This window comes from Chiroxiphia lanceolata, chromosome 4, assembly GCF_009829145.1.
Source record: "Chiroxiphia lanceolata isolate bChiLan1 chromosome 4, bChiLan1.pri, whole genome shotgun sequence".
NCBI classification, from domain to species: Eukaryota; Metazoa; Chordata; class Aves; order Passeriformes; family Pipridae; genus Chiroxiphia; species Chiroxiphia lanceolata.
The window spans coordinates 58,709,098-58,733,834 of NC_045640.1; the positions used below are offsets into that span (position 1 = coordinate 58,709,098).

The 24,737-nt window shown below is 43.0% G+C and overlaps 2 protein-coding genes across 4 annotated transcripts in view; one reads left to right on the top strand and one right to left on the bottom strand.

Annotated features, from left to right (window-relative positions):
- On the top strand, window positions 1-14,370 carry COQ2 (coenzyme Q2, polyprenyltransferase). Of its 2 annotated transcripts, XM_032686049.1 has the most exons (8): window positions 1-235; window positions 374-540; window positions 3,935-4,056; window positions 4,287-4,372; window positions 5,223-5,356; window positions 5,817-6,005; window positions 8,460-8,657; window positions 14,174-14,195. In XM_032686049.1, the coding sequence occupies exons 1-7, from the start codon at window positions 1-3 to the stop codon at window positions 8,613-8,615; spliced, it is 1,089 nt and encodes a 362-aa protein (XP_032541940.1). In that variant the 3' UTR covers window positions 8,616-8,657; window positions 14,174-14,195. The 2 variants fall into 2 exon arrangements, with proteins under 2 accessions (XP_032541940.1, XP_032541939.1); XM_032686048.1 differs by having other exon boundaries at window positions 8,460-14,370.
- Window positions 7,872-24,737, bottom strand: part of HPSE (heparanase) — a 22,866-nt gene continuing 6,000 nt past the window's right edge. Inside the window, exons 7-13 of one of the 2 annotated variants that reach the window (XR_004356761.1) lie at window positions 22,994-23,087; window positions 21,574-21,680; window positions 20,581-20,695; window positions 18,780-18,898; window positions 18,479-18,625; window positions 17,359-17,769; window positions 7,872-7,883 (exon numbers count right to left, since the gene is read on the bottom strand). Coding sequence is in view for 1 of the 2 variants with exons in the window: in XM_032686047.1 (XP_032541938.1) it covers window positions 17,610-17,769; window positions 18,479-18,625; window positions 18,780-18,898; window positions 20,581-20,695; window positions 21,574-21,680; window positions 22,994-23,087 (742 nt within the window). In the remaining variant the exon portion in view is untranslated. Of the gene's footprint in view, window positions 7,884-15,781; window positions 17,770-18,478; window positions 18,626-18,779; window positions 18,899-20,580; window positions 20,696-21,573; window positions 21,681-22,993; window positions 23,088-24,737 lie in introns of those variants that run through there. The other variant, XM_032686047.1, reaches the window with a different exon arrangement.

Sequence of the window (24,737 nt, forward strand, 5' to 3'; positions counted from 1 at the left end):
ATGGCGGCAGCGCTGCTGTCCCGGCTGTGCCGGGGTCCCGTCGGGTTCCGGGTCCCCGCCAGGCTCTGCGCTGCCCGCCCGCCCCTCGCCGCAGCCCCGCCGCCGCTGTTGCTATCTCGCCGCCGCCCCTGCGAGCACCCGCGGCCGCGCAGCTTCTCGGCGGCCGAGCTGGTGCGCGCCGCGCCGGGCCCGCTGCAGCCCTACCTGCGGCTCATGCGGCTGCACCAGCCCGCCGGTGAGCGCGGGGAGGGCCGGGGCCCCCGTTCACCCCCCGCTGGCCTCCCGTTCACCCCCCGCTGGCCTCCCGTTCACCCCCCGCTGGCCTCCCGTTCACCCCCCGCTCACGCCACCCGCGGGTTTTGTCTCCCCGCAGGGACGTGGCTGCTGTACCTGCCATGCACCTGGAGCATCGGGCTGGCGGCCGATCCCGGCTGCCTCCCGGACTGGCACATGCTGTCCCTGTTCGGCGTGGGGGCCGTGCTCATGCGGGGCGCCGGCTGCACCATCAATGACATGTGGGATCGCGACTTTGACAGAAAGGTAGAGGAGCCCCCGAGGGCTTGCAGAGACGTGGGCAATGCTGGTCGATGCTGCCTCTCAGTACCCGAAGGGAACTTACAGGAAAGATGGGGCAAGATTATTTACAAGAGTGTGTAGCGCCAGGACAAGCGGAAATGGGTTCAAGTTGAAAGACAGTAGGTTTAGCTTAGATATAGGGAAGAAATTCTTTACTGTGAGGGTGATGAGGCACCGGAACAGGTTGCCCAGAGAAGTTGTGGACACCCCATCCCTGGAGGTGTTCAAGGCCAGGCTGGATGGGGCTTTGAGCCACCTGGCCTGGTGGAAGGTGTCCCTGCCCATGGCAGGGGTGTTGGTCTCCTTCCAACCCAAACCATTCTGTGATTCAGTGAACCAAGCACATGTCCACTCATCTCCAGCATCACAGAATCACAGAACCATTAGAGTTGGAAGGGCCCTCAGAGATCATCAAGTCCAACACCCCTGCCAGGGCAGGGTCACATGGAGCAGATTACACAGGAACTCGTCCAAGTGGGTTTGGAATGTCTCCACAGAGGAAGACTCCACTTGAACAGATGCTATTTTAGCAGGTGGGGCTTTTTTAGCCAGGCACCAGGGATCTTGAAGGCACCGAAGTACGTGAACATCACCAGTGCTGCCTTGCTGAGTACAATCATAGGGCTCCAGGTTCAGAATCTCCTCCATGTTTCTCTCTGAGATGCATGCAATTACTTTGTCTGCATTTCCTCCTAAAATAGTAGAAATTATTTTGTATAAGATTTCTCTCTAGGACTGTAATAAGTCATCTGGAGTACTTACCTCCATATAGGATAAAACACATGCAATTGTCAGCTGTAGGTAGTACTTAAGTTTGTTTCTCAACATTGTTTTGCATGACAGAACAAAACAAGTAACACCTTTTTGCTGCACTAAGAATCACTTTTTTTCCCCCCTTAATTTCAGGAGCAGTGTTTCCTTGTATTGTTAATTTTTTCATGAGAATGACTGTTTAGAGTATCATGCCCAACCCGGAGCTAATCCCCTTCTATTGTGTTGTATTTTTCTTTTATCATCTCCTTTTTATTCAGAAGAAGGAAATAAGCAAAAGGCAGTGCCCAGTGTCAGGTGTTGAAAAGTATCTTGGTGATGTGTCACTGTTTGCTGGTCCTATTTTCTGTTCCTATATTGTTTCTCTGGTTTTGGGTTTTGGTGCTGGCAAGAGACAGAATAATGAGCCAATCCAGCATGTGGAGTTCTTACTACAGCACTGTTGTATTGTTGGGAAGGCAATGAGTCAGTACAGGCTTTGTGGCAGCTTTGGATGGTTTAGGCCTTGGAAGATACTAACAACTGCATGTGCTAAACATATTTGATGGTGGGGATGTGATTAGTATGAGGGAATTTTCAGTATAGTGATTTAATTTCTCCATTATGTGGTGTGGTGAGATGTAAAGTTTTAAAAATTGCCTCCTTGGCTTTTTCTGATGTACCTTAAAAGGCTGCCTTCAACACAAGTGCGAGAAGCTGAGTCAACAGCAGGATGTTGGCTGGTGTTGGTGATAGTGGTTTGGAGGTTAAATTTTGTGTTATTTATTATTTGGTAAATGTTTTTTTTAAGTGAAATATCCCATCTCTGGTTGCAATGTGCAGTGGAATTGGTCACAGATAGTTAAGTGAATGTTTAATCTGCAAAAGCATATGCAAGACACTTCATACATACATGATATTCTGTAACAAGTTGGCTTTTGAACCTCTTTAAATAGACATTTTATAGTATTTTCATCAACATACACAATTTCACAGAATCACAGAAGCGTTAGGGTTGGAAGGGACCTCTGGAGATCATCCAGTGCAACTCTCCTGCCAAGGCAGGCTCACCTGGAGCAGGTTACATAGGAACACATCCAGGTGAGTTTGGAATGTCTCCAGAGAGGGAAACTCCACAGCCTCCCTGGGCAACCTGTTACAGGGCTCTGCCACCCTCAGTGTAAAAAAGTTCTTCCTCACGTTGAGGTGAATTTCAGTCATTTGGGGTTTTTTTGGCATTGGTTGCCTTTGGCAAGTAACTCACCATTCATATAGTTTTAACTTTTTTCTGATATTTGTTTCTTTCTTCAGTTTGCCTTGTATGATTTATTATTCCAGACAGAGTTTCGGAACTCCTTTGTATCCCAACTAGGATTAAATTATTTGTCTTCTCATTGTTATTAACCCTAGATTGATGGGAGTGGATTCTGAAAATCCCATTAGAGAGAAACAAATGTAAAGAACAGAACTAGGGCCCTCCCCAGAAAATAGAAAACAAATGTCTTAAATTGCCCATCAGTTACTCAAATGCAAATGTTTGATGTTCTTTTCCCTGCTGCATTTACAGAATCCATGCAATAAAAGATTATTAAGGCCATACTTAATGGCTTTATTCATAATTCCAAGCCAACTTAATTTAAAATTTAAACCTCCCAGGCTGTTTGGATGTAAATTGCAGTGTTTTAGAGTATAAAAAAAAATAAATGTGATAATGTCATCAATTTCCAGTATTTTCAGACATGTCTTTTCCCATCATTTCTGTTATATCAGCTTTACTGCTCACTCTTTCTCTCTCAACTAGACCATTCACCCTTCTTCTAGCAATGCTCTCAGTGTGTTTTTCCCATTCTTGGTTGAAAAACTCTCCAAATGCTACTGTGGTGGTAGGGAGGAGGAGTTGCCTTCCTGGAATCTGCTTACTGACCAGTATGACATCTCAATGGCCTCAGAGCAAAATCAACGCTGTCAGGCCATTACAAGACAGCCTTCTGAGATCATTAGGCAAAGCTTGACCTCAGTTCTGCCTGCACAGAAGTGCTTGGGGGTACATAACCATTAGCAATGGCTGTGTGTGCTTCAGGAGCTCTGCATCTTCATGAGATTTTACATGGTAATCATGTTAGAGCATTTAAGCACAGAAGTGCAGTTTGAAATCAGGATAGTTAGCTCACAACTTTTTAAGTCTGATTTTTTTTTTTTTCCCTAAGGTGATAAAATTCATATGCAAGATGTCTGCAGTGTTTCTAATCAGCCTCACTCCATACAAGTGGCACCTTAATTCTGCACTAGTTTTTAAAGCCTTCATGCTTCGGTTATAGGCACTGCTGCTTAGAAATGCTTGATGTATTTCTGTGTTTTATCATTGAAGGAACCCCATCTCATGCATTCTGTGACCTGTTTTTGTTTATTTTCCCACTTACATGCCAGTAGTGTGACTTTTAGTTACAAAAGATACTTTGGAATGTGTTATGTTGGATGGGGCTCTGAGCAACCTGGTCTAGTGGAAAGTTCTCTGCTTGGAACTAGATGATATTTTAGGCCCCTTCCAATCCAAACCATTCTGTGATTCTGTGTTGGATTTGGTGTTAACATAATTTCCATTTTTCAGGTTGCAAGGACAGCAAGTAGACCCCTGGCAGCTGGAGATATCTCCACTTTTCAGTCCTTTGTTTTTCTCGGGGGACAGCTTAGCTTGGCACTCTGTGTGCTTCTGTGTCTGAATTACTACAGGTGACGTATGAGTGATCTTTTGGGTTTTAAAATTTGAATCTGGGTCCAGAGTTAAGCACAGAGATTTTCAGCAGAAAAAGTGTTGGGGGCGGAGGGAGGGGGTTATCAGTAATGGATTGTATTTTAAAGTAAACTAATTAGTTCGGTACTATGTACAGCTCCCATAATGCTGCACTACATCTAATGATCTTCAGCCTGGCAAACAATAATCCTCTTGGTATTTTTTACAGTATTGTTCTGGGAGCAGCCTCTTTGTCTCTTGTGGTCACCTACCCTCTGATGAAGAGAATAACATATTGGCCACAGCTGGTTTTGGGTGAGCTGGAAATATTTTTACTATTTTTTCTTCAGATGTAGTTTTTGGGGTGTTTTACAAATTAGTATTCATACTTTTGCAATCTGATTTTTTATAACTCTATATCAAAATAGAAATACCTTATAGACAAAGCTCCGTTGTATGAGAAGCTTAATTTATAACATGCATGAGTTGATGTGTGAGTTTGGGGTTTTTTTGGTTAGAAATCAATTCTTTGTTTTGATGGAGTGATAGGAGGAAGAAAGGGAGCGAGAAAATAAATATTTGTCATTTGAGAATGAGATTTAGTTTTGGGGTTATCTCAAAACTTTTCTTAAATAGAACTTTGTCCTGCATTTCAATCTTCATCCTCTAAAATAACTCCAGTACAGATTCTGATGATGCTTGTATATCAGGCTGAGCTACTGAAACATATCTATGTATACTGTCTTTCACATTCTAGCTGTCTTCAGAGGGTGTCTTTACCAAAATTGTCATTTTTAACCTTGAAGGACCACAGTTGGCTACCGCGTAGTGTTTTGCAGTCAGTTATGCTGCTATCTTTTGTTATACTGACATTTAGGCATTTTAACTTTAGTCCTGTTGTTTGAGTAGACTGGAATACTTCTGTGCAAATGTTTCCCTACACTAATGAAGTCAAATTTAAATTAGGGAAAAATGTGTGGCATGTGTATTTTTCCTTGTATGTCCAGAGTATTTAATGCCAAACTAATTATATTTATTACTTGCCTGAAAGTAAATGATAGAAAAATAGAGATCCTGGTATTGTACAAAAAGGTGCTTGAACAAATAATATTTAATTATGTGCATTCTTGTAACTTTTTCCTCTTTTAACTTTTTGTGTTTTTAGGACTTACATTTAACTGGGGAGCCCTTCTTGGCTGGTCTGCCATCAAAGGGTCGTGTGAGTGGTCCGTGTGTTTGCCCTTGTACTTGTCTGGAGTCCTGTGGACACTGGTATATGATACCATTTATGCACACCAGGTAGAGTAACACTGAGAAATTTCACATCTCTCTGTTCAAATACACAAGTCTGTGTGTTTAATTACAACACTGTTGTCAAAGAGCAGAACTAACGTGTGGCAGTTCTTCAGCCTCAGCTGAGCTAAAACAGCGCCAAAGAAGTCCCAGCTCTTTGGTGTTTCATTGTTGTTTGCAAATGTTTTATATATCAGAGATAGAAAGATGGAAGTAAAATGTCCTTTGCACTCTTATGCATTTGCATTGTGTAAACAAATTTGATGTTGGTATTAGCTCTTGGCTGCTAAAGCAGCTTTAAGACCAGCCTTCTAATTTAAATTTTAATGTAGAGGCCTAGAAATGTACTTAAATTGGGTTCCTAATAGGAAGCATTGGGAATTTAAGCAAAGCCTCCCTTTTTATTTTCCTTATGAAGTGACATTGAATTGTGGATTTTTTTTGCTAAACCATCCTTTCATTCTAGGATAAGAAGGATGACATCGTGATCGGTGTGAAATCAACTGCATTACAGTTCAAGGAGGATACAAAACAGTGGCTCAGTGGCTTCAGCCTTGCCATGCTCCTGAGTCTGTGCATGGCAGGGATGAACTGTAACCAGACGTTCCCATATTACTCAGCTGTGGCTGCTGTAGGGGCTCACCTAGCACACCAGGTTTGATGGATTTATTCATACTTTTTCCATGGGGAAGTTCTTAATAAGAAATCAGAGCACTTTTCAACCCACATCTGTTCACCACTTACTTGAGAAAAAACAGTTCCTATAAAGAGGACTGAAATCTTCTGACCATAAGCTTGCTTCTCTTAAGTACCTTTTGCAGACCTTTTGTTTCAAGAGACCTTCAGTCCACAGATTGTGGAGCACTGTGTTTCAGTCTGTTCCTAACCAAAAGAAGTGCCTCACATTAAGTTGTGATCTCAAGGAGATGGTTTTTGTCTCACTCCCGGTAGCAGCTGCTGCTAGAATCCACCTCAATATCCTGCAAGATAAAAAATTTTATTCTTCTGATACAGCTGTTATGATAGCAGATGTTAGTATCATAATTTTGTGGTAATTGACAGTTCTAATTCACAGTTCTTCTAGCAGAGAACAATCTGGTTCAGTCTTGCAGTTACATTAGTTCAGAAATTTTAGTGAATAACAGAAAGAAAGAAATTGGCTTTGTCAGTAAAGGAAGTAGATAGGATCTTGATACCATGTTCTTTCTGAATCCTAGCAACTGTGTTGCACAGTTTTGTAGTGACAAATCAGCCTATGCAAAAATCAATTGTTGGTCTTGATGGCAGTGAGTGATGGCAGAGGTTTGTGTATTGCAACTATTGAAAGCATTGGCCGTTTGAGAAGTCTGTGGTTATGTGGACTTTGTAAAGCACATTAGTCTTATGTTACATTTTTATGGGTGGAGCTCATGCAGGTAATGGATATTAAACACACCTCTGAGTAAGAGAATTCCTGTGGTGATGTAGTCTGGCACTCAGCCGCTGCTTTCACAGTGGTTGTGCTTGGAAATCTGTGAGGGAAAGAATACTGTGTCAACTGCATGACCATTTACAGTTTGAATTGTCAGAGACGCTTCACACTGTAGTTTTGGCTGAAATGAAAATCATTTTGCTGCAGGGAGGATTTTTTTAAGTGAGGATGCAGACCTATTGAATGTAACTGATGGAGAATGCATGACTCTGTGGACTGCCAAAGTCACAAGAGCAGCACTGTTCTGTCTACCACAGAGTAGCTTCTTTTTGAGGGATTATTTTAGTATTAATCCTGCTTAAACATTCTCATGCTTATCTTCTTGTTCAGGGCTTCTGATCGTGTGCTTAATGGAGTTTAGAAAGCTGAGTGAGCTGCTTGAGGGCTAGGTTTTCCTTAATTCACTGAATTTTTGCATGAGACAGAGGGATTTGGGTCATGATGATGACAAATTATATCCCTCTCAAGATGTTCCCTGATAGAAACATGACGTCTTTTACTTTCTTTGTGTTTCTGAAAGTATTTCTCATGGCTTGGCTGCCTTTGAGTTTTATTTGTCACTTCAGTGTTTCAAGTTCACAGTGTTTGAGGGGCTAACAGGTTTTTAAGGGTGTGGATAACATGACTTTGAAGCTTGTGAACAATGTTTCTGTTTGTTTGATCAGGACCCAGCCCTGTTTTCTCTGTGCACCCACAAATGGCAGAGAAACTCATTTCCTGGAGAAGGTTTCACTTCTTTTACTTGAATATGTTCTAACTTTTTCAAAGGCTGAATTGCAAGGTGTGAGGTTTTAGGGGGTACTTTTCCATTAATCCTTTCACTCGTTTTGCTTAACATTTCCTCTTGTCATCATTCTCAAGACATTTGCACCAAATTTTGGTTTGGGGAATATTTTTCAGTAACTTTACTCTTGCTATACCTTGTGGGTTTTTTTTTACTTTTAGCTGTGACTCACAGCAAACAGCTGCTCTTTTGGGTAAGCCAAGCCTTGGTTCTAGCTGCTGTTTCAGGTGTCCTGGTTCTTGTTTGCAAAGGAATTGAATGGACATGACTAAGAGCAACTGGACTGAACCAGCTGTGTGTGACAAGGCAGGGCCTGGCATTTTCCTGTGCTTTCCATCTAGCCTGGTTAACTTCTGACTCTCCAGTGCCTTGCCTCTACTGAAACATGGGACAACACCTTGCAGCAGGGATTGAAAGATATCAGGATGTTCTGGGGGGTTTATCTTTAATTAAAGTTCCCACTGAAGGATTAGGTGGCTACCTACAAAAGAAGATCTCAAAAAGACTTAGTGACATGCCCAGATATTTTCACACTTTTAAATATCAAACTGGACACACCAGTAACCAGGCTGTTTATATATTCTTTCATTGAAATGGTCTGGGAATCATGTTCATATGTGATCCTTGACTTTTTTGTCGTATGTTGAATAAATCTGTCAAACATAGATGCCAGTTATGCAAAAACTCTTTTTTAAGCACAGAGTATATCTGTTTCTTGTGGAGGTAAGGGTAGACTTTAGAATTTAAGAATAATTTTTTGAAGTTAAATACCTTTTTGTGTCATTTTGTGATGTATCAAATATTTACGAGTCTGTAGAATAATAATCCTGTAATGTTTTACTGTGCTTTTGCAGATTTACACTTTGGACATAGAGAAGCCTGAAGACTGTTGGAAGAAATTTGCTTCAAATCGTACTGTAGGAATTCTGCTCTTTACAGGGATTGTGCTTGGAAATCTGTGGAAACAAAAGGACTTAAAAAATGTAAAAGAGACTTTAGAAAACAGATAGTTGAAATTATTATAAATACTGATATTTTAGTCCTGCTAAAATGTAAGTACTGTAAGAAGGAAAAAACTTTTAATATAAATATAGCTGCTTTATACTGTTTATTTATAAAAGCTGGTGAAAACATTCTTGTTTCTAAAATCATGCAGTTGAGATGATCCTGCAATGCAAGTTTTGATTATCTGTAAATAACTTCAGTCTCTGTAGAAGCTTCAGTAGGTGAAGCTGCTCTGCTGGTCCTGTGTAGTGTCAAGCTTGTGTCAAGCTCTGAAGACCGAATGCAAGATTTTATACAAAACGTATATCTCTTAGTGATGGCACGTACAAAAATGCAAAATTGTTTCAGGATGTAAATAAAATCTGCCTGTACATGTTTGATGGTCTGGTTTATTACAAGAATAATTCTCAGTTTGAGTTGGAGCTTGCTGCATGAAAGAATTGCAATAACTGTTTTCATCCTGAGATGTCTGAAAGCAGTCAGGACTTTTGAGTGTGTGAGGTTCATAATAAGTCAATAGAGAAGTATTTAGGATTACCTTTTGCTCTTGCTGTGATTGCTGACAGCGGGTGCTTCTCACGTGAAAAGAACAGGTTTCTGCGAAGTTGCCTGCACAGAGTGGGCTGAGCTTGTTTGTCAAGAGTGACTTGAACACAGACTACTGACTTCAAACAAAAACGGAGTAGCCCAGAACTATTGCCAAGTGTCCATGACTGCTGGCTGACCCTGAGCTACAAATTTGTCATGCTACGTGTTGTCATACTTCTATTTTTTAATTCTGTTTGTTTTGACTTATGCCTACTGGGTTTATTTGTAGTCTTACAGGAAGAACTTGTTTCTAGGAGGATGCCTAGAAACAATAAAAATAGCAAGTGCAGGCTAACAGTTAAGTTGCTTAAAACCGTTCACGTTTTCAATTGGCTTATGCTCTCCCAGTTCCACGATGTGCACGGTGTTTAGCCTTTTCTTTGACTCCTGGTGTTGAAGAGCTTGTATGGCATGTTGTGAAGTCGATTTCTGTGGAAGGAGGAGCAGGCACAGCTGTTCTGGGATAAGGATACAGTGGAGCTTACCCGAGTTTCCATACTGGTTGGCAACGCAAGCACGCTTTTCTCCATGGGTGACTGTGTATGCCTGCATGTGGGGCTGTGGTTTGGTGATACAGAATTTGGTTGCCAAGCTCATTATGGTATCCCAACCACCTTTTCTGATGTCTGCTCTCCTCCTTGAGTGGCAGGGCACAACTTGTGTGTGCAGTCACAGCAATAACAAGGCTCAGTACTGCTCTGGCTCCAAAGATGGGAATGATATTTTTAAGGTTATTTAAACCAGTATTTCTGAGAGACCTTGCAGTCCAGAGCCATGTGTCCGGGGTTTGCTAAGGGTAATTTTGCACTGCCAGTGATGGTGAACAGGCGAAGCAGTTCTTGGTGCAGGAAAAAGAAAGCATCTAACGAGTCAGTGGCTTTGGTCACAGAGGTTCCTTTTTGGGGCTGGAACTGCCAGTTCTGAACACTTCATTTTAATTTACATCCTGTCAAGTTGCTTTTTCTTTTACTATTTGCATCAGTGATGTCAAATACATTTTAAGCAAATCAGAAATAGTAGATTTTTCAGCCTGACTGCGTGTAAGATAGAAATACATGAAAATATTAGGAAGTGTGACTTCTTTTAAGTCATCCTCAATCCTTACACAGAAATTGTTCTTAAATAAGTTTTATAAATTTGGGGTGGAGGAAGCATTAAGTTAAAAAAAAAAGGCAGTTTAAAAATACTGTGTTTCTAAACAATTATGTGACGAAGTTGCATTTTGTAGAGGGAGAATTGGATGCATCCAACTCCATGTTGAACTTTGTTTATAAACCATTTACTAGTAATTAAAAAGTCTTGTGATGTAGTTAGGATGGATCATTTTCTTAATACTACTTAGTATCATCAAAGAGGTGGCAAAAGTTATTCATCCATTTTTAATACATTGCAGTGTCTTTGAGTAGCTCAGATTTGGGAAGAGCTCCCATTTTGTAGTGCCTTTGAACCTACTGGTGTCCTTTGTCCGATGATGGCTTATCACAAGCATTTGTCTTGTAATGAGAGGAAGAAGAAGGTGTAGCTAAATAGAGTAAAAATCGAAGTTCCAAAACAGTCCTCATGTCCTAAACTTGAAAATCATTTCATGTTTTCTGTGGGAGTTTTCCAAGTTCATCTCAAAATGCATTTTACAAAGATAAGCCATAGCTGTGTTGTAGGTTAATTGCCTGAAGAACTAAGGAAGGTTGAGGTTCTAGGCTGTATAGTACTGAGGATGTTATTTGTGTGAGCATTTTATGATTAATACACGGAAATAAGAAGTAATTTTTCAAGTGCAAAACAAAAAAAGCTGAGCTGCTTCCTGAGTAAAACCCTGTTTGGCAGGTGTAGGTGCATCTTCTCCTTTCATTCCCAAGCTATTCTAATTCTGATCTTTACAAGGACACTCTCTGCTGTATTTAGATACAGTCTACTAAAAAGTTCTCAAATAGACCTGTCTCTAAGCATCAGCCTTATTATTAGGTAGTGTGCTTTTGCATAAATAAACAGTGTCCTCTGGAAGTTTCTCCTCCACTGTCAAACCTTGCCTTTCTTGTTATCTTCCTTTTCCAAAGGTTCCTCCACAGGATATTGAGATGATAAATGCTTTTGCAGGCAGCAGGAATGTCAGATATGCCTGGCAAGGGCCTACTGAAACACTTCCAATTCTTCTGTGGACCAGAAAACTGGGTAACCAACACCAACCCTTGCCTGCGCGTGCTCCCATTGTACTTCGTATCAAAGCAAGAACAGCTCTTTGTCCAGGATTAGCCCTACAGAAGTAGGGTGCTAGTTCCTGCAGGGATGCAGGGAGAGGTTGCCAAGGCATCAGTAGCCCTTCATGGTGGGGCTGGATCTTTTCCTTAGGAGCCCACTTAACACAGTGGCACATGAGAGGTTTCACGCTCACCTTTGACGAGGGAGGGACTCTCCATAGGGTCAGCCAAGGCAAACTGCCTGGATTTTGCTATTTGTGTGTTCTTGGTAAATATGGAGGTGGTGATGCAAGGGGGCCAGATTTTTCCCTCTGTTTGAAAGTATTTGCTGCAGATACTTGGCTCTGGAGCTGCGGGGAGCAAACAGCTTCAGCCAAAGCACACAGGCCAGCCAGTCTGGCTGGCAGGAGCTCAGCCCTAGGGGCCACCAGGGCAGCAGGTCAGGCATGTTGCCAGCCACTGGTAACATGGCTTGGCATTGAACAAAGGACAAGTTGGTTCAAAAGCACTACAAAATGTGAGCTCTTCCCAAATCTGAGCTACTTAAAGTCATATCACATAATTGTTCAGAAACTTACTATTTTTCATTTTTAATAAAAAAGGGGCTTGACTAGGTCAGAAAGGTGTGTCTGTGTGGAAAGATCAGAGCATCCTCTGGGTCACTAAAAAGCCAGCTGAAAATTAAGGTACCACATCACCTGCACCAGCACGGCACTGTGATTAGCCAGTATTTAAGGGAGACACTGAAAGCACAACTGTTATGATGAGGGACTGGTGTGGTAAGCAAAATGTAGAGAATGTATTTTGTGGGCACTTTGTTATTTCCTTTTGGCAAAAGCTGGGAGAGGACCATTAGTTTATTTTGAAACACTTCACAGTACAAATACCGTGAAGACAAGCTCTGTTTAAGCTTCAAAACAAAGCAGACAAGAGAAAATGGGGACATTAATGGATAATGTGAAGTTCGGGTAGTAGCTGAAGGCTCCTGGTGTACTGGAGAGGTGAATTTCCTGCAGTGCCTCCCTGTGGTTTGTGGCAGAGGCAAAAGGCCAGAGCAAATTTTAACGGAGTGTGCTACATGCAGTACCAGAATTACAAAGAAAATCACAAAAGAGACAATTTGTTTTACAGTACTTCTCTTTTCCTGCCACTTCCAGGCAGCTGTACATATGTGATTTTGTCTGAACAGAGCAGAAAGGTCTAGTACAATTAAACCAAAACGAAACCAACAACAAAAACAGTATTCAATGCCAAGTTCAAAACTTCTAAAAATACAGCTTTAATTTCTGGAAGAGGGAGTGTAAATCCACATCCTAATGAAAAACAAACGAAACCCATTCCCGAATGCTTACATCAGCAGAACACAGTTCCTCTAAATTGCAGAGCTTGGCTATGGCAGGTAGAGTAATAAGGAAATACACCTAATATAAAGAAGTTGCTTCACCTGCATAAAGAACAGAACCAAGCCTGTAACAAGCTGTGAGGGCAGAGGGGAAAGCAATGCCCATTCTGCAGGACCTTGAGTTTTTTTTCCTAGGCTGACATCAAAGCATTTGGAACGTTCAGCTCTGAATGAAAAGTATCTCACTCTCAGAAAGTCCCTGAAAGGAGGTTGTAGGCAGGTGGGAGTTGGTCTCATCTCCCGGGTAACAAGTGACAGGAGAGAAAACGGTCTCAAGTTGTACTAGGTGAAATTTAGACTTGATATTAGGAGAAACTCCTTCACTGAAATGGTGGTTAGGCATTGAAACGGGCTGTTCAAGGAAGTGGTGGAATCACCACCCCTGGAAGTGTTCAAAAGGTGTGAGGATGTGGCGCTTGAGGACGTGGTTTAGTGGTGAACATGGCCATGCTGGGTTAGGGGTTGGATTCTGTAATCTTAGGGATCTTTTCCAACCTTAATGATTCTATGATTCTATATAGAAGGGAAATAATTTTACCTCCAGCTTAACTTTGCAAGCAGCAGCATCAGGGAAGTGTTTTGAGGAGAAGCTTCAACAGCATTAGGTGGCTGCTTAATAGAAAAACCTGTGTGCATTTTGTGTTGCCTCTCATGCAGCAGCATGGCCAAATATTTATCAAACAGATTTTCCAGCTTCATCAGAGCTTATTTCCCCCCCAAAAGCTGTCAGTTATTAACCACTTTTTCAGGGGATATATATAAATGGCAATAAAAGTACTTGAGAGAAAATAGAGGAAAGCACAGATTTTAAGTGCATTACAGTTGTGCTTTACTTAAGGGACCTTGAATTTATTTGCTTAGAGATGACAAGATCCTTTTTCCCCCCTACTTCCGCGTGCATGACACTGCACAGGGGGTGCAATAAGGCAGTAAATGACACTGCACAGTGGGTGCACTAAGGCAATAAATTAAAGGTTTGGCAGTCCACTGGAAAGAATTGTGCTGATTGTATCTGTCAAGGTGAGGGACTGAGGGTTCCCTGCCTCCTTCCTCCTTAGGAGGAAGACCCAGGGCAGAAAGCCGAGGCTGTGTAAGCACACAGGTTGCCCATGGAGCTGAAGGGGCTGAGGTTGTTCTTGGCTTGGCAAAGGACAGGCTGAAGGTCTGGTGCTGCAGAACAAGGATGTATCACTCATAGTGGGCACAAAGAATGCAGATTTTGTAGACCACAGAGACACCTGGCAGAAATCCTAAGATGAGGAAGAAACTAACTGAGCCAACTCATTTCAACTGTGCTGAAACTGCTGCTGAAAGATTTCTTGGGGAGTTCAGTGTCCCTGTAGAGGATAACTTCTTTTTTATTCCACACTTCCTTCAGCTTGAACGACTGACACACTGACAAAAAAAACAAGGGAAACCATTAATTTCCCAAGATGTTGACTGCCAGGAGGAAGTGAAAAATGGAAGCGATGGAGAAGAGACTTCCATGTTTTGCCATTTACTGTTTTAGTGAGCAGTACTTTACAGTAAAATGACTTGCACAAGACAATAAAAGAAATAGTTGCTCAACTGTGATGATGTGTAATTAATACTATCTTTGTGACCTTGGTTCCATTTCACATTGACAAGGCCAATTGCAGGCTTTATTCAGGTACAGACAAGTGCCTGAGGTGTGTTTGAATACTGAGTCCTGGCAACAGATGTCCACAGTCTCTCTGCCTGTTCTGGCCACAGGAACATTGATACTCTGATTTTCACCATGTGGGTGCTCCTCCACAGACACTGTTTCTGGGGGGTTTTCTGGGTGTGTGTGATGTGGCAAGCAAACCCTAGACTGTCTACAGAAAACTTTTAAGGAGCTCATGAAAATAAAGCAAAAAAGTTAAGTTACTGCCACTAGATTTAAATTCATAATAAAGTAGCCTGGCCCTTCACTGAAAAATATTCTAGGGAATAGCTCATTTCATTCTTCAGAAAATCACCAAAAGCTATTAAGACCTCACTGTCTTGTTTGGCTCAAATCTGAGTTGATGGTCAAATTGCTCCTGACTCCAAGGAGATTATCAGTTTCCTTATTTTCACGTACAACAAATATACAAAAGTACAAATGTACAAAAGTACAAATGTACAAAAGTACAAATGTACAAAATGTACAAAAGTCTTATGGTGCAACTTACTCCAGCTTCCAGGAAGTAAAACCTACAGTAAATCCAAGGCGAGTAATCCGACCTCCAGAGTCAAAAATGCAAAAGTAAATTGGAATGTGTGTGAGATATAATAATTGTCCATGTTCTCAGATAAGTACACACACACACACACACACACACACACACACATTCAAGGTTTGCAACATTCACAGAGGAAAAAAAGCTCCAGAGATAAGGTGCCTGTGGGGCAGGCATTGCTGCTGCAGATGGGCCCTGTGAGGGTGATGTTTGCTTCTGTTTCAGACCGTACCTGTCTTGGTGTGCTGGGATCCAGCATCTTTCCAGTCTCCTTCGCTTACCTCCCTCCTGCTTTGTTTGTGTAGAGCTAACGGCTGCTATCAGCTAAATATACAACACTTCATAAAGAGAAGTCACCTGGGTGTGTGTAAGAGAACTTTTTAAGTTGAAGGAGTTTATGTGAACTGTAAACCCCACCCTCTGAAGAACCATGCCCTGTGCTCAGAGGAGGAGACATGGTAGGGAGCAGCTGTCATTTGCATGCCCGGACATCCCTGTGCCCCTCCTAGCAGTTCCTGTGTGCCAACCACCAACACATGTTTTGAGTCCAAGTCAGACCCTGGGGTGGAGGACTTGTGAACTGGTGGTCAACTACAGTTGAAACTCTCCAAACTGGGTATGATTTCTTTCATTTTCATGTGCTTGGGTACTCTTGTTGGTAACCAAAGTACAGGTGATGTATGACCAAAAGAAAAGTAGGGAGTGTTGTGGTATCAGTGTGTCAAAAAGAAGTTCTAAAAAAACCCCAAAGGTTGCCAAAAGCTGGTATAAATCACTTTAATTAAAATCTTCAAATATAAAAGTCAAAAGCATTGGAATAAACAAAACTGTTAGGGAAGTTCTAAAAAGAAACTACCAGGCAAATAATAACTTTTATGTTTTAATTGTAAATTACATAATAATAATAACAATAATAATAAATTATTAACTTTATGTTGACTTTATGTAAGACTTTTCACTCCATCTTACACTCTCTTCACTTCTTTTATGGAACCTGGACAGTGTAAACAAACAGCCTTTCTCATTTCTGATCTGTTTTATCCCCGATACATAACCCTTCACAGAATGCATCTGCTCTATGGATGCAAACACACACTCCTTTGACACTCTAAACTTTAATGTAACCCTTTTATTGTGCAGGTTTTCATCACAGCTACAAAAGTACACCAGTTTTTAAAGTCCTCTCATTAAAAAAGGTTCCCTGCCCTGAGTTGAAACCCCATGTGGCTGGTAGCATCTTTTTAAAGCTTAAAAAGGGAAGTACAGTGGTGTGGTGTTGTTTTTCCCTGCTGTGCTCACAATATCATAAGGCATTGACAGTGGTAAGGGGTTACATATCTTCAAGGAAAGCAGATGCAAATAAATGTGTGTGGGAGGCCACAGGTATTGTCTGAGACCTTTTGTTACCCTGCAGATCAGTGGCTGGTGGCACATGGAACTGCAACAGGGTGGGCATGGGGAAGGCACAGCTGGGGAGAAAAGCCACCACCAACACAGATTTCTGGGCAAAATGGCTATTTTCAAAGTGGGAAGGATGTCAGCCTGGCTGGGAGTTTTGTCCTCAGGATCTCTAAGGCCACTGACATCCCTCTGATGGTTGAGGGGTGAGTGGTTTGCTCAGTCTCTTTACTATTCCATTTCCTCGAAGAGAAGACCTTAGTGAATTGGGGAGTGTAAAGCAGAGAGATCTTCACCCGCAAATAGGTTCAGGGAAGTCCTTTCCAGCTGAACTGCCTGCAGGGTGGTGAAGGTTGAGGAGTTCTGAACTCTCACCATCCAGCCCACTGACCACAGAGGGGGCTGGTGGGCTCCTCTCCTTTCCTCACAGGGGTGAAGCGCATTACGGCAGAGGTAGACCACCCCACAGGAACAGCCTGCATTTCCTGTGTCAAAAACTTGCCTTTGGAAGGCACATGGCCACAGCTCCATCTTGTGACTGAAATCAAGTAGCTTGGGAAAAATGTGTGTTACTGCCCCAAACCTGATAGAGGACCTGGTTTCTCTGCAAGGTCTATTGCCCTGCAGGCATCCTGACCTTGGATTGCTTTCCATGTCCACACTTTCCACCTCAAGATGCCCTCAGCAACTACAACCCCTTCTCGGGCTTCCCCACATGGTACGGGCAGAGTCACAGCTGTACAGCTAAAATAAAAACCCTGCTCATCCTTTCTGAAGGCAAGCTTTTGAAGAAACTGCTTTTAGAGCTGTGCTTGCAGAAACAAGAGGGAGAGGGAAGATTGCAGTTCCCAGGCTGGCAGAGCCCCAAGCACAGTGTGAGAAGCTGATGTGGCTCCGTGCGTGGCCTGGAGAAAGGCCCCCTGCTCAAGTGCAGCGACACAGGCTGGTCACCAAGCCCCTGCCTGGTCTTGTTCTACCTGGATAATTCTCCTGGGAACTTAATAAGCATCTTTCACGTACAAATTACCCAGTGGGCCCTCATGTCTTGCCCAGCCCACAGATCGTACCAGTGCTGCCACATTTGCATCCCTTACCAGAATTAAGTCCCATGGTAGAAACGTGAATTTCTAGGATTAAAATCCCCTACTAGCCAAGTGCTTTACATTTATCCTGCATGTGGGTATTAATCATTTAAATGCAAGCAACAGCTTTGGCATTTTTGATAACATAAAAGCCGTAAGAGAAGGCTGGGAGGCCGAGTACACTGCCGGGACCAAGGGGCTTTTCGATGAGCTCTGGCAGTGTTTTGTCATCCACCATCCGTAGCACATGGCCATTCAGCTCAATAGACCTGGAGAGGGACAGAGAGACTGTTTGGGCAGCTGTGCTCTGTTTGCCATCAAGCACATATAATAGCTCTGGACCTGAGTGTAAACATTAACTCAGCCCAAAGCCAAACTAAACTTCCCTCAAGGGAAGAGCATCTGCAGCACTCCCTCTGCGAGGAGTCCCATAGAGTGTAGCACAAGCACAATGAAAACTACGTGTTTCTTAGTCTTCCAATGAGGTAAGAGCAAAGCAGGCTTTGAAAAATACAGATTTTAACTGCCTTTTCTCCTGTAATTATTAAGGTATCTTCTATGCCCATGGAGAAGATTCTTCCCATGCAGAAGCCTTAGCGATAACAAAAAAAAACAACAAAAAATCCCCAACATACAAAGCCTGAACATGTTGCTGTAAATCAGGAGCCAGCATTTGGGAAAGCAATATTCCTGTCCTTGTGCAAAAGAAAAAGGACTTCAGCAGCTGGTCCAGAGCCCTGAAGCCTGACAGAAAAAAACTTCCCAAGTAACATCAAGTCTCCTTGTACCTTCGCATGCTTTCAGCAGACTGAGTTTAGAAGACCTGATTAAGCAGAAGTCAGATTTTACTGAAAAAAACCAGATGACTGAATGGTAACCTCTTCCTCCCCCTTGTAAATTGAAAAAGGGCACGTTTTAAAGACCATCTACCTCTACTCACAGCCCTTTCCACAGGGACACATGGAATTGCACACTTACCTGGAAAGTATATTCTCTTTGCCATGAGGCAGTAGGAGGTACTGATCCACGTGCTTGCTGGATAGGTAATCCGGTAGCTGCAAATGCTGGGTGATGTTGTAGAGGTTTAGGACAAACAGTGTCACATCCCCTTCTCTGTACTTTGGGCTGCAAGGCAGGAGAAGATGATGGTGAGGATCAGGAGAGAAAGAGGTTTCACATAAATGATGTGCGACCTTGCACCATCCCAAATCGCGTTTGTTGGCCTGGGAGTGGCCACGGGCTCAGTTTTTGGGGTATTTGGCCCTCTCTAGAGGCTTACTTGAGGGTGTTCGTGCAGTGGAGGTAGACACGGAGCTTCCTCTCATTGGCTCCTGCCAGGCCAACCTGCAGCACCTTGGTACCCACCAACCTCTTGTAGAGCAGTGAGAGCCAGTAGTCCTGGGAGGCACAAAAACACATGTAAGCCCTAGTGTACATGCCAGGTACTCCACATGGTGCCTGACATAACATTCATTTTGCTCTAATTTCAGAGGGGTTTCCCCCATAGCTTTTTGCTTTACCAAGTTTTTCACCGTATCTATTTAAATTCTCACAAACAGCATAACTAAAGAGGAAACCTGCCTCCAACCTGCAGAACAGGTGTGTTTACAAGGTACCTCAAAGTCATTTTCTCCTTCATATGCAACTATCAGAGCTCTTCCTACCAGGGAGAGACTGTTTATATTTAGGAAACACCCTTCTGCAGGGCTCTGTAGCATCTCAGGGCTGAACACAGGGAATAAGCTGACCTTCCTGCAAGAAAGATTGTGCCTAAAGCTCAGGCATGATGCTAGGAAGAAGCCCCCAACAACTTTAACCCCTTTCACTAGCAATGTGCTTTTGAATAGGTCTCAGAATTGATTTCTGAACCTCAGTGATGCGTGCATCCTCTGACACCCCAGAACGATGCCTCAGAGCAGGGTGACGGCCAGTGCAGACTCCTTTTTTCCAGATCTTTCCAGGCTTTCAGAGAGCTTCTTCCAGCAAATCTGTCTGTCTTTGAGGCTTTTCTAGAAGGAAAACTGTCGTGTTTCTCTCCCGACTCACCATGAGCCTGGGAAATTACTTTTCCTATCAGCCCCTCTGTAAGGAGGTGCAGCCTTCAGACACTGCTGTGCTTCTTTATTTCTGTGCTAACTATGACTGATGGACCTGGGCCCAGATTTCCCTGCCTCAGAGGCATAATTAGGTTGATTAGCATCTGTACTGCCTGTAGGTGAGGAACAAGGCACATAGTTCCGGTCCAAATTAAATCTATTTTAAATGAAGGAATAAAAAGCCCAAAGCAACAAGCCTGACAGTGCAGCCTCTAGCATAAGGACAAGCTGAACGAATAGGATGGAAAATCCCCACATGGTGGGTTTTCTTTCAGGTGGTCTCTATGGCCATCTGTGAAAATCACAATTTGGAAGCAGAAAAATGAGAGGAAAGCTAAGAAGAAAGATGCTACCCTTTCACCCCAAGCTATGTGCTAGTAGTGCAAAGAAACATGTTGTACATGCAAGAACAATGTGTAGTTCAAATAATGAAGTTTCATCACAACAGAATGTTATTTCCTAATGAATCAAACTCTACTCAATGTATATTTCAATTTAATTATCCTTCAGCCACTACTGAAGGCTGAATATGCTCATGAGCTACAAAATGCTTGAGTCTTGACTTCATGCTGGCCTGGTTTTCACCTGGGATATAATTTATTTTAATAACTTGTATCACTTCTGTTTAAAAATTACTCATCACTCAGCTGAGGAGTACTCGAACAAAAACAATCCATCTAGAAAAGCCTTGTGAGCTCCAGAAGTATCTGCATACAAACCTGAGCATCATGTCCCACAAATCAGTCTCTGCTGTGCTGAAGAGTGGCTGCATTCCTGCAATTGCAGTAAATATCTTGTATATATAATATTTATGTAATATGTTAACCCATAATGAAACGAGATAACTTTAGGTACAAGGATAACTGCAACTGTTCAACAAAAAAAGGTGTTGTTAAAATAGCTGACTTGTGCCTCCCCAGCCAGTGCTGCCTGTGCAGAAGTACCTGCAGCATTCAGGTGGTGTTAGGGGGGTTCCTTACGTACCGGCAAAGGCTCAAAGTTGGCATCCACCAGGTGATAGGTCCCTGCCCCGAAGAAAACCTGTCTCATCACTACATCAATCCCCTTCCTGGCTGAAAGACCGAGTTTGTCCAACCACCTGCCAAAAAAATGAGGCAAATATATTGTGCAGATGAAATTGCTGACCTCAGTTGCACTCTATTGCCCCTCTCCGACCAGCTTGGGAAGCAGAAAAGCAAGAATTAGCACATGATGCTGACTTCCTTAAAATCACACAAATAATTTCAATTCAAATCTTCCATGACTACATCAAAAAATAATTTCAGACCACCTCTGGAAGTCTGAGCTGGTGGGAACAGTTGCTTCACTCCCTTGTCTGTAGACAGTGGAAAATAAGAGCGGCAGTGGATGCTCTTGAACTGGCCAAAGGTCTGAAGGCTGAGGGAAATCATCACACCAATGACAAGGTTGCCTGTTGTTAACAAGCTTTCACTTTGTGACCTACCAGACCCTGATGAAAAGGTCATCACATTCCAATGCAATTTTATCTCCCTGAATGTGCAAACTGATCAAAGTGCTAATAAAAGCATGAATTCTTTAATTTCAACCAAATGCTATAGTTGGTGTCCTTGGAGAAAATTGTTTTTATGTCTAAATTGGCTTTTGATTGGTTATTTCATGGTGGTCAAAGGATGGCATAAGAAAAGGACACCTGTGTGTCTTTCTTTCCTCACAAAAGGACAGAGTTGGTGTTGCAGATTTGAGGGCAGAAATACAGCCTTCTCATGCTTCTCATCCCCCATTTCCTGTGGGAATCTGCTATTGCCTGGGCGTACATTGAACCTCAGGCACAGGGGAAGCACAGAGGGAGTGATGGGAAGGTTACAATCCTCAACCCACCCATTGCCTGCACTCCCCAGGAAGCCTGAGGAAGCCACGTTCCTTCGTGGTGCAGGTACACAGGCCCTTCAGCAGGTAAAATGTGTAATTCCCCCACATCTGGGACATGGCACTCACATAAAGCCAGCAATATAAGTGTTGGACAGTCTAGGAGCTCCCCCTCCATAGGCAGAGCTCGTCTCTCCCAGCCAGACCTTCTTGTTGGGCACGGTCCCATCGACAATCTGGCCAGTGTAGCATTAGGGAAGAAGAGAAAGAGCAACAGTTAAGTTTTTGGGCTACTGAAATAAATGACATTTTGTGCTTTAGCCAAAAGCCTCGGTACGGTGTTTGCATTTAAGGGATATCACCAGATGAGATGGGATATCACAGAAATTATTATCAAAAAGACTAGAAGTAGATTTACATCCCACCGCCTCCAAAACCCATGCAAAATAAGGCAAACATTGCTAAAATCCAGGTCCTGTAAATCTTCTTGTGCAGAGTAGTGCTGTATTCTAAGTTATAATGTTCTCAGGATCAAAAAATACAAAAAAAATGGGGTGGGGGGATGGAACGACCAAAAATTATATCCCTGAGTAACAACTACCTCAATAAATGGGAATGTTGTAGGTGTGTGATGCATCTGGCACCATGCTTGCTGCCTGGCAAAGGGCTGGAGCTCATTCATTATTAGTATCATTAATTTTAATTTTTTTTTTTTTAAGTTTACAATGTCAGCAGCAACCAAGCTTTGAGGACTCCGTTCATTGCTAGGAAGAAATTGTGCTTTATTCTGGAAAGTTTGCTGACCCCCAGGAAGAATGGGCACAGTGTGGCTGGAGAGCAGCCAGGCAGAAAGGGACCTGGGAGTTTGGATTGACAGGAAGCTGAACATGAGCCAGCAGTGTACCCAGGTGGCCAAGAAGGCCAATGGCATCCTGGCCTGGATCAGGAACAGTGTGGCCAGCAGGACCAGGGAAGTGATTCTGCCCCTGGACTCAGCACTGGTGAGGCCACACCTGGAGTACTGTGTCCAGCTCTGGGCCCCTCAGTTCAGGAAGGATATTGAGGTGCTGGAGCAGATCCAGAGAAGAGCAATGAGGCTGGTGAAGGGACTGGAGCACAAGTCCTATGAGGAGAGGCTGAAGGAGGTGAGGTTGTTCAGCCTGGAGAAGAGGAGGCTCAGGGGAGACCTCATCACTCTCTACAACTCCCTGAAAGGAGGTTGTAGCCAAGTGGAGGTTGGTCTCTTCTCCCAGGCAACTATCAGTAAGACAAGAGGGCATGGTCTTAAGCTCTGCCAGGAGAGGTTTGGGTTAGATATTAGGAAGAAAGTCTTTACAGACATTGGAATGGCTGCCCAGGGAAGTGGTGGATTCTCTGTCCCTGGAGGTTTTTAAGATGAGATGGATGTGTCACTTAGCGCCATGGTCTAGTAACCAGGATGGTAGTGGATCAAGGGCTGGATTTGATGATCTCAGAGGTCCCTTCCAACCCAGCTGATTCTATGATTCTATGAATCTGAACATGGGAATGATTGAACAGGACAAGGTACCTCCAGGACTTCATGTATGGCTGTGGCAAAGGTATCCAGCACTTCAGGGCTCAAGAAATCCCTCCTTGTTGCACTCCGTCCATTCACATAGTAACTGAAAATAGGAAAAAGAAACATAGCCAAAATTAAGGAAAAATACCACCAGTGGTACAAAATACCACCAAAAGTATTCAGCTGCTTGATACATTTATCCACAGCACTATTTTTTTGTCCAGGTCTTTTTATTCTTTTGCTTTCCAAATATATAGATATTTCATTTGTATTTAAGGGACTGTCAGGTATAACTACCTCGATGGAGGCAGGATATTACAGAAATCTCCAACAGCAAAAGTAGTAGGTTTGTTTGCCTCTACTCATTTAGAATTAGGAAAACATCACTGGGTAAAAACCAGCTTCTGCAAATCTTCTCTTGCTGAGGAGTCCGACATTCCTATGTGATTACTTGCATTACTGTATCAAGTTATATATTAAAAATATCAGATCCTAGCTTCTGTCCCTCTGTTGGAATATTTTGGCCGTTTGGAGGGGAACAGGATGTAGGCATCCCTATGGGATGAAGGTTGGCCTCCACTAGGAGCAGTAGAGCTTTTAAGTCTGGTTTGTCCAAATAAAGAACGGGAAATTGGGATCCTTGTGGTTTTTGCATTTTGTTGTGCTGTCACTCAGTTCTACCAGAAGTAGCTGAAGTCTTCTAGCCACAAGGGGAAGCTAAAACCTGATAATCCTAAACTAGTAAAGAAAATAACACATGTCCACTTAAAGCAAAGGCAGCCACAGGAAGGGCAAGAACAGCCCAGGAATGGGAGAGGACAAGTTTTATGCCTTTCTAGCAGTTCAAAATGCATAGACGAGTCATATATATATACACATATGTATGTAATAGAAGTATGTGCATCTTTTCCCACTCTCACCTGACTGCTGCATGTCACTGTGCTGCATTTGACTCTGGGAAAAAAACCTGCCTTTGCACTGGAAATGTCTTTCAAGCATGAGGGCTTCATGGCAGGTGCCCTGCTGCCAACTTGCCACCTGAGCCTTTTAAACCTGCATGTCTAAGCCAGGCATAAGAGCAAAGGGCTGGGACTGTGCCAGTGCTGCTTGCACTGCAGGTGGGATCTGAGGGCCAGTTACCCCCACAGAGCCCAGACTCACTTGGAGAGCAAACCTAAGGAAACAGGAGAAGCTACTATCCCTTCTCCATGGGTAGGAGTCAGCCAGACCTGCAGGGCTTTTCATTTATATCAAGTAGACATAAATAGAGAGAAAAAGACAGCACAACACATCAGCTCACGAGGCTTCTGTTGCACTTTTTAGGAGTTGGGTGCATTTGTCAACAGGATCATCAGTGACTCCCTGAATTTGCTTTCAGCAAACAAAACTTTCACTCAAGCAAGTTTAGCCTTTCTAAAGCCAAGAAAGAATCAATGTCAGGGGTACTGACTCTGTTTTAAAGTCCAGCCACCCTTATGTTGTTTAAAACTTTACATTAAAAACCTTCTACTCTCACAGAGGTTCAGCAGAGGCATCTCTGCTGAGTAAGCTTGAGCCACCTCATTTTCTTTTTGTACAACACCCCCTTCTTCCCATGGGAAAGCGCATTTTATTTGCAAGAAGTGGCAGCTTGGAGCTTTGAAATAACCAGGACTGCAGCTCAGATCTCACTAGCTTTTGGTACATGTTGAAATGCATATGCAAAAAGGCTCAACTCTCTTCGATGCAGAAACTCTCCTCGTGCAGGAGAGAG